Source organism: Myotis brandtii, unplaced genomic scaffold (assembly GCF_000412655.1).
Source record: "Myotis brandtii unplaced genomic scaffold, ASM41265v1 scaffold247, whole genome shotgun sequence".
Taxonomy (NCBI): domain Eukaryota; kingdom Metazoa; phylum Chordata; class Mammalia; order Chiroptera; family Vespertilionidae; genus Myotis; species Myotis brandtii.
The window spans coordinates 150,677-159,850 of NW_005359352.1; the positions used below are offsets into that span (position 1 = coordinate 150,677).

At 55.5% G+C, this 9,174-nt stretch overlaps 1 protein-coding gene across 1 annotated transcript in view; it reads right to left on the reverse strand.

The window, feature by feature from the left end:
• Positions 1-9,174, reverse strand: part of GREB1 (growth regulation by estrogen in breast cancer 1) — a 53,552-nt gene that overhangs the window by 41,701 nt on the left and 2,677 nt on the right. Inside the window, exons 2-3 of the mRNA XM_014540529.1 lie at positions 6,135-6,254; positions 3,221-3,397 (exon numbers count right to left, since the gene is read on the reverse strand). Of these exons, the coding sequence (XP_014396015.1) occupies positions 3,221-3,397; positions 6,135-6,254 (297 nt within the window). The remainder of the gene's footprint in view (positions 1-3,220; positions 3,398-6,134; positions 6,255-9,174) is intronic.

The following is a 9,174-nucleotide window of genomic DNA, read 5'->3' on the forward strand; positions in this document are numbered from 1 at the left end:
GATATGCTATTCCATACATAACCCTATACTGTATACTTTATGAATCAATAAAAAATTTACAATTTTTAATTACAAACCTGTGTTTTCTATCAAAATTACTTCTTGCGTGAATTTTGGGACACCCTTTACTAGCAGGGTGACCCTGAGCAAATCGGTTAGCCTCTCTGTGCCTTTGTTTCTTCACATATACAGGCCAGATGAGAACGCACCCACCTCCTGGGTTCCTGGCACAGGGTGAGTCTCCGTAAAGTAGCTGCTGCTGGTATTCTTCTCCAATTGGCAAAATCTGATTCTCTTTTTTTAAAATACATTTTTATTGAGTTTTTAGAGAAAGGAAGGGAGAGGGAGAGAGAGATAGAAACATCAATGATGAGAGAGAATCATCTACCGGCTGCCTTCTGCACGCCCCCCTAATGGGGATCAAGCCCACAACCCGGGCATGTGCTCTGACCGGGAATCGAACCCGAGACCTCTTGGTCCCTGGGTTGACGCTCAACTGCTGAGCCACACCAATCGGGCAAAATGTGACTCGTGTCTCAGGGCCCAACTCGAACACCACATCCCCGAGGCGGCTTTCCCATCCCTGGAGCTGTGCGCCCTCGGCGGTGCCCGCCACGCTGCCAGCCTGGCTAGAGTCCTGCCGAGATGTGTGTGAGCTGTGCCTCCGTGGTGGGTGCGGGCCTCCGAGCCTGGCTGCCGGGGGTCCCCCAGCAGACGTCGAGCCCCCAGAGAAGGACCCGGGAGAAGGACCGGGTCTGACGACTCTGCGGCCCAGGCTGAACTTCAGGCCCACCTCAGTTCGGGGTGACACATTCCACAAATGCTTCATTACCTGCCTGCTGGGCGAACAGAACACTCGCTTACCCCCATCTAAAAAGTGAACATTCTGCTTACAGTTTTCTTCTCTCTACACGGCCTCAGCCATCAGCCAATTTAGATGCATTACCGTCAAAACAAAAAACTGAAATGCACACCTGGACTGTAATCTCTCCACTTTCTCAGACAAAATCCCTGTGGATTCGGTCACTAAAACAAGACTCTCCATGATCAATGATGGGCGGGGGAGGGGTGCCTAGCCATCACTTCCCCCAAGATGACCTGCAGTTCGTTTTATAGCCACTACAAAGCCCGAAGCCCCCGCCCCAGAGGGCTGGGCGGTCCTGCCCTGTGCAGACATCAGGAAATTGCAGGAAACCTGAACAGTGTGGAGTGTGCAAGCCGAGAGCATAAAGTTCCTTTAAAAGAAGAAAGGCTCGGTTACGGCTCTGGGACCCACCTCCCAGGGCTTTTTGGCGAGCAATTAACAAACACACCACTTCCTCCGCTCGCCGGGGCGGTTCTGGGGCTGGTGGGGAACGGACTGAAAGGTCCTGTCTCCACCTCGCAGACCCTCCGGGGTTTACTGCCCTCGCAATTCCTTTCCGGCTGCAGAGCGGTGGGGTCCGGACAAGCCGCCACCGCAGGATCAAACGCGGGCCCCCCACGCCGGGCGGGCCCCCCACACCTTCCATCCCCAGTGGCCTCAGAAGCAATTAAATCTGAGACGCCATCAACCACCCTGGGAGCAGCTTTGGAAGAGTGAATTTCCTGGGATTTTTCTTGTTTCCCGAGAACTAGTTACAACAAGCCCATGAACCTGCCCAAGAAGAGAGCTGGCTTCAACGTTCTCTCTCCCTGGCGTCCGTTGTCCCAGTCAGCATTCATCGCCTGGCTTCAGAGCTCACCAGGGACCCTGTCCCCCAACCCCCACCCTCAGAGCAGGAGCTATTCAGTTTCCTTCTCTGGGTCGGTCCTCCCCTGGGTCGATCCTCCCGCCCTTCCATCCGCAGCACAGGCCTCAGACAGAAAACATGCTCAGCAGATGTCCCCTGAAGTGCGCTGACCCACCCAGCACACGCGGGACGTCTAAATGCTTGTACACGTGGAAGGTGCAGAAGGAACCGGGAAGGGAGTTAACCCAGTTTTTCCCATAAACTCCCACCATCCAACTGGATCCCACAGTGAAGCTGTCCCCGAGGCTACGTCTGGAATAGATAGATCATCACCAAGCTTCTCCTCCCAGGAACCCCAGGGCCGGGCGAAGGGAAGACGCTGCGGAAGGGTCAGGAGAGGCCTGGGCATCCCCTCCCCACCTTGTGGGGGAGGACACTGAGGCTGCCGCGAGCAAGCTGTGGTCACACGCAGGGCTGGAACCCAGCTCCCTGGGCTCTCGGCCTCCCCTGATGGGGGAGTGAGCTGAGCCCAGAGCCTGGCACACAGTAAGAGCTCGATAAATGTGGGAACCTAGAGCACCAGGCTGGGTAAGCTTGGCCTCAACTCTGCCCGGGCATCGGGGTCTCCGTGAGCCAGTGGTTGGTTGAAAGATCAAAGTCCCAGTGTCCCCCCACCCCTGATGACCTTGACCAGGAGACAGGACCAGGAGGTGTGGTCATTCATGAAAGGGTAGAATTTGGAGCCAGGAAGAGCCGAGTTCGAATCCTGCCCCTGTTCCTTTTCTCACGTGCCCTGGGGCAAGTTCATTAACAGGGCCAAGCCTACCTCTAAAACCAGGATAAGAGGGATACCTCTTGAGAGGTGCGAGGTCAGCGGAAGGAGAGACGGGCTGAGGGTGCCCGGCAGTTACTCGGGAAATGCAGGTTCTGGAGGCAGGAACACATACCTCGCCTTGTTCTCCTGCCTCACGCCCGATCGCTTCTGGGAGGGGCTAGGACAGAGTTTGGGTCCCATTCCTGACATAGGTAAGCACGTAGGGGAGGTTTCATGAATACAGGGTTTTTTTTAAAAAAAAAAAAAAAGGAATAATAATGATGGAGTTTCTACAGGAAGGTAGTCACATTTCAAAACAAACCTCGCCCGCCACTGTGGCTCAGTGGTTGAGCATCACCCTATGAATCAGGAGGCCATGGTTCAACTCCCAGTCAGGGCACAGGCCCGGGATTTGGGCTCGATCCTTGGTGGGGGGCATGCAGGAGGCAGCCAATCCATGATTCTCTCTCATCATTGATGTTTCTATGTCTCTCACTCTCCCCCTTCCACTCTCTCTGAAATCAATAAAAATAAATAAGACATAAATAAAACAAATCTCATTTCCATTCCATTCCACAAAGAGATCATCTACTAGAAGACATAAGCGGTGTGTGACATGCTGACGAGTCCCCAAAGGTGGCCCACCCGTGCCCGCCGCCGTGCGGACAGAGCCACAGCGTGGAGAAGGGCTTACCGAGGAGCGCGTTGTGGCCGTTGTCGTCCGGCAGGAACCTCCTGTCCACGGCACACACCAGCAGGTGGCCGGGCAGGCTGGGGGCCTTGGCGCCCACGAGGAGGAAGCCGGCGGGGACGTCGATGGGCTCGCTGCCGATGGAGACGAGACGCAGGTCCTTCCCCGCCTGGCAGAACCCTAGGGGGAGGGACAGGTGTGCCGAGGGCTCCGGGGCCAGGACCGCCGGACAGAGGGAGGAGGGCATCCTGGGTCTTGTCGGGACCAACCTCTACCTCTGGGGGTGGTCGGCTTTGTGATCAACCCTCAGAGATGCAATTGCCCCCGTGGTTACGGGTGACACTTGGCCCCATGCTGTGATGACTGTCGGTGTCACCATATAATTACTGCACACGTGGAGCTCAACAGGAAAAATGTAGACAAACGATGGTCAATTGAAATGTATACAAGAGCAGGTGTGGCTCCGTGGATAGAGTGTCGGCCTGCAGGCTGAAGGGCCTCAGGTTCGAGTCCAGTCAAGGGCACGTACCTGGGCTGCAGGCTCCATCCCCGGCCCCGGTCAGGGAGGCGTGCACAAGGCAACCAAAAAATGTGTCTCTCTCACATCAATGTTTCTCTCTCTCTCTCTCTCTCTCTCTCTCTCTCCCCATCCCTTCCACTTTCTCTGAAAATTAATGGGAAAAAAAATGTCCTCGGGTGAAGATTAACAACAAAAAATAAAACGGTGTCAGATGCACCCAGATGGGATATTATTTTTTAAATGTATCCAAGATAAATCCGCAAGAAATGGCGAGTGACCTGGTATTTTCACACCCTGCATTTTACGTGTATGAGGACCGGCGAGAGGCAGGAATAAGGGGTGAGGTCCTGGGGACACTGGCGGCCTTGGGGGACAGATCCGGGGGCCCAGGACCCAGGGGACACTCAGCATACAGACTCTTACTCTATACCCTTGGAACATCTTGTACTTAAGAGCTTCTAAATACAGGGGCAGGCAGAAGTAGGTTTACAGTGGTAAGGCCAGAATTAATAACACAAAAATCAACTGTTTCGCATACTCACAACTGGAAACCTGCTATGCCCACCCCTGCATCGCTCCTATTTAATAAGTGCTAGTAAGTGTCCAAAAGTGTCAGGGAAAAAGGAAGGAGAAGGGACCAGCTGAGGTTTCTGGACGGGCCCTTCCGGGGTTGTCCTCGCTTAGCCTGCTCACCGATCCCAGATGCTTCTCCTATCGCTGGTTTCCGAGCGAGACGGTGAGTATGTGAACCCCGACGACGCCAAGGCCGTCGCTGCGAAACCGCAGCGCTCTGGGGAGACTCTCCCCGGGCGCACCTGCCTCACCGTTCACAACGCACGGTCTCCGAGGGCTCCCTCTGCCCCTGGCGGGAGGCAGCGTCGGGACATCTGCGGGCCTACTGTGTGCGGCACCCGGCTGGGAAGCGGCAAAGCTGCTGTGGGCCCCCGTGGGGCAGTGCTTCTGCCCCAGGGTGACGAGATGGACGTCGAGGCTCAGGGAGCTTACAGGGTTGGCTCAAGGCTGCTGAGAGGTGGGCAATGGGGCCGGGTCAGCCCTCAGGCTGGGGTGGTTCCCCTTCATCCTCACGGGGAAGCCCTGAGACTGAGGTCGAGCGCCCAGTGGGTCTTCACCCCCAGGCCCTGGGCCCCTCCTGCTGTGTGGAGGGCCCCTGCCTCCTGGAGAGCTGGGGGACCGGCTGTGGGCAGTCGGTGTGTTCACTGCACTTTCTTGGAAATTCTCTGAAAATCACTCTCATGACCACCAATGGAGAGTCCACCATTTTCTTCCTTAATCGGTGGCCTGTGAGCGCCTGGACGCCGGACGTGATACTTCTGGAAGAGCCAAGGGATTGGCCTCCCTTCGCCCGGAGGAGCTGCCCCTGCGAGGGCCGATTCCCTCCCCTGTGGGCCATCCTGCACCCACAGGCCCACAGGCAGACTGCACGGGAATCACTCCTCCAGCCCTGCCTGCCAATCAGGCTCCTATGCAAATGCACTGCTAGCAGTTCCCCGAGCTAGCGAGCTATCCACTCACCCTGCTAGGCCTTTGCACATGCTGTTCCTCTGTCTGGAAGGTCCAGGCTGTCCACAAACCTATTACAGCTTCCCGGCTAACTCCTGCGAATTCTCCAAAACCCAGATGGAGGGCCACCTGCTCCAGGAAGCCCTCCCTGCCTGCGTCAGGAACCTCTCCTCTGCTCCCACGCACCCCACCCCTGCTCGCCCAGCCCACCCTACCAGCACCTTCCACATCACGTGCTAAGTGGCTGCTTCCTAGGACGCTCCATCAACGAGGGAGCTCTCGTACCTTCATTTCCATATTTCCAGAGCAGGGCGCAGTGATTCTAACTAATTAACTGACTAATCACTAACTAGTGCCACCTCTTGACTGTCTGGGGATAGGACAGATGAGCTCACAGGTGATCTGGCCAGCGGCAGAGCTGGGAGCTTATCCGGGTGTCCCTGAGCGCCAAGCGGTCCCCCACCGGCATCCCCGTGCCTCACAGCAGCAGGGATTCAGTCACTGAGTTTACTGGGCTCCTCCGATAACGCATGTTTGCTTTTTCAACAGTAAAATACCGATAGATGTGAAAGTTTATTCCTACCAATCAGTTTCGAGCTGAGCACTCGGCAGTGCAACCACACCTGAGTGGGGGAAATACATGTTCATTTTAAAATAACTAATGTAGAAAAACGAACTCTGGGATCTGAATCCACTCGTAACGTCCAGACAGCGGCTGAGGGGCTGTGAGCTTGGCCGAGCCCACAGGGCCTGGGGTAGCCAATGCTGCAGGCACAGGAGGGAGGGCACCCAGCCACTGCCCGCTGGGGGCTGTGGGCACAGGGACAGCCGCGGACGTGGGGCAGTGGGCACCGCCGGGCAGGGCTGGCAGCTCACCGTCCGTGGTGCAGCATCCTTCGGGAGGGGGGTGCATCTGGTAGGCGGTTGGGGGACAGCTCGGCTCCAGGCCCCCATCACCCTCTTCTTCTTCTTCCTCATTGTCAACTCGGCTACCACCTGGAAGGAGAGAGAGGAGGGGACAGGCAGAGGTGAGTACCAGCAGGTGTCTGCTCCTGAGTGACCAGTCCTCGCACCCGCACCGTGGGTGGGGCATGGCCACCATCTTCAGAGGGAAAGCGGAGGCTCGCTCAGGCCCATGACTGTCCCAAGGGCACAGACTCAGGCCGGGGCCTGGTCTCGTGACCTCCAATTCGGGGTCACGTCTCTTCCCACCCATGAGGGTTGCACGCGTCTGCACACGCACCGGGGTTCAGTCTGTATATAAAGGGTTGAAAAGGACAGAGCGTGAAACCTGTGCATAGCAGGCACCCCAAGAATATCCGAGTGGGAGGCACGGTGGTGTTAAAACAGACCCTTTTAGTCTGGCCGGCGTGGCTCTGTGGCTGAGCATCAACCTATGAACCAGGAGGTTATGGTTTGATTCCCAATCAGGGCACATGCCCAGGTTGCGGGCTTGATCCCCAGTGGAGGGTGTGCAAGGCAGCTGATCAATGATTCTCTCTCCCTCTCTCTCTCCCCCACCCTCCCTTCTTCTCTGAAATCAATAAAAATATATATATTTTTAAAACCACACAAACAGACCATTTTACAGACAAGGCCACTGAGGCTCAGAGACCCGCCCTGGCCCACAGCTGCTCAGGGAAGCCTAAGGAGCAGGTGCCGGACGCCCACGCGGAGGTTCTCGGCAGCTGCAGCTCAGGCAGAACGCAGGCCAGGGTGACCCGCCCACACACAGCAGGAGGGCGCGGTGACAGGTGTTCGTATTTACCCGGGGAGGGCACAGGCACCAGCACCAGAAATACAAACACACCAGCTGGCCACACCCACCCACGTGCAGCCATTCGCTCAGGGCCGCCGGTCGGGAGCTCAGGGGCTCTGTGTACGGGAGCTGGTACGTTGGGAGGGATGGCAGGTGAGGAACCGCCCGGAGAGCCAGGAATTCGCCACGGAAATGCCACGGCTCACGGCTCCCTGCGCGTGAGCTGTCACGCAGCCTCTTGTCACTCCCTACAGACTCTCAGCTCCTGGAGGGCAGGGGGTGGGGGGGAGGGGGGACCCCTTCCTCAGGCGACACCTCCCACCTGCCCTGAGCGTGCACAGCGACGACGCCTCATTTACCAAAGCGTCGCTAAGAAAGGGGCGCGTTCAAATCAATGAAGGACCGTTGAAATACAGTCCTTCTCACTTCTTTTAACAGACCTTTTGGGTAAAACAAATATCTCCCGACTTGTCTTTAAACATCATCCAATAAAGAGCACAGATTTTCCCTGAATCGGGGTCCCTCCGAGCGCCCTGAAGTGCCCTGCCCCAGGAGATGAGGGTTTCTCCTTCACGTCTTCATGTCCTCTCTTCCTGCCGGCTTCTCGGTGGCCATTTCGCCTGCTTTTCTCGGACTTGGCCCTCACACCCTCCAGCCAGCCAGGGGGTCAAGTGGATTTAGGTCGGTGATGAAATCGTGTGCAGTGGGAAGAGATGGGACTGGGAATCGGGAAACTCAAGCTATAGGACAGTGATGGCGAACCTTTTGAACTCGGCGTGTCGGCATTTTGAAAAACCCTAACTTAATTCTGGTGCCGTGTCACATATAGAAATTTTTTGATATTTGCAACCATAGTAAAACAAAGATTTATATTTTTGATATTTATTTTATATATTTAAATGCCATTTAACAAAGAAAAATCAACCAAAAAAATGAGTTCGTGTGTCACCTCTGACACGCATGTCATAGGTTCGCCATCACTGCTATAGGGCTTGGGTTTGCCACCGTCTGTGTGGCCACAGGAAAGTTACTTAACCTCTCTGTGCGTCCGAGCCTGCAACCTGAAGTGAGGTCCCTCGGAGCTGAGAGCGGCCACGTGAGGAAACAAGGCCCTCGGAATACTCGAGGTGTGACTTAATCGCACAGGTACCGGCAACAAGCCTCCCTGTGGCCACTCTTTTAAAGGTGCCTGAGGGACAAGAGGCAAGCCAGCTCCGACCATGGCCTTGGACGGTCACCGCAGGAGTGAAGCAAGACCCCTGGTGCCGCCCTGGCCGGTTTGGCTCGGTGGATAGAGCGTCGGCTGTGGACTGAAGGGTCCCAGGTTAGATTTCAGTCAAGGGCATGTACCTTGGTTGCAGGAACATCCCCAGTGGGGAGTGTGCAAGAGGCAGCTGATGGATGTTTCTCTCTCATCGATGTTTCTAACTCTCCATCTCTCTCCCTTCCTCTCTGTAAAAAATCAATAAAATATTAAATTAAAAAAAAACACACCTGAGTATTAACTATGTGCAAAGCACTGACTGAGCTAAAGCAGCAATCAATACTTACTATGAGACATTAAAATTTAACAGATGACACATAAGTAGTTTAAAAGAGGTAGACCATGTGTCATAAGAAAAAGACATTAAAATGCTGTGTGAATTCAGAAAAGGGGGAAATTATTTTCACTTGGAAAGATACAGGGCCCAGCCCATTGTGGCTCAGTGGTTGAGTGTTGACCCATGAACCCAGGAGGTTCTGGTTCAATTCCAGGTCAGGGCATAAGCTCAGGTTGTGGGCTCAGTCCCCAGTGGGGGCTGTGCAGGAGGCAGCCAATCAATGACTCTCTTATCATTGATGTTTCTCTCTCTCCGAGGGTGGGGGGGGCTGGCAGGGAGCAGAGGATGGGAGTGAAAAGGGGGAGAGAGTTTTGGGAGCGCGAGGGCACGCCCAGGAGTCTGCACAGTAGTCTGCTCAGCCAGAAAGCACAGGAGTTCAGGCCCTCGGAAGGCATGGAGGAGGAGGGTCCTAAGCCGCTCCAAACCCAGTCTCCAAGGAAGCGGGATTAAGGGTCAAAGGTCCACTCAAGGCATCCGGGCCTTTGATGGGGTGAGTCAGCCAGGGACCAGCCGAGGAGACCTCCTAAGCAGGAGGGAGAACCCAGACTCTTTAGCC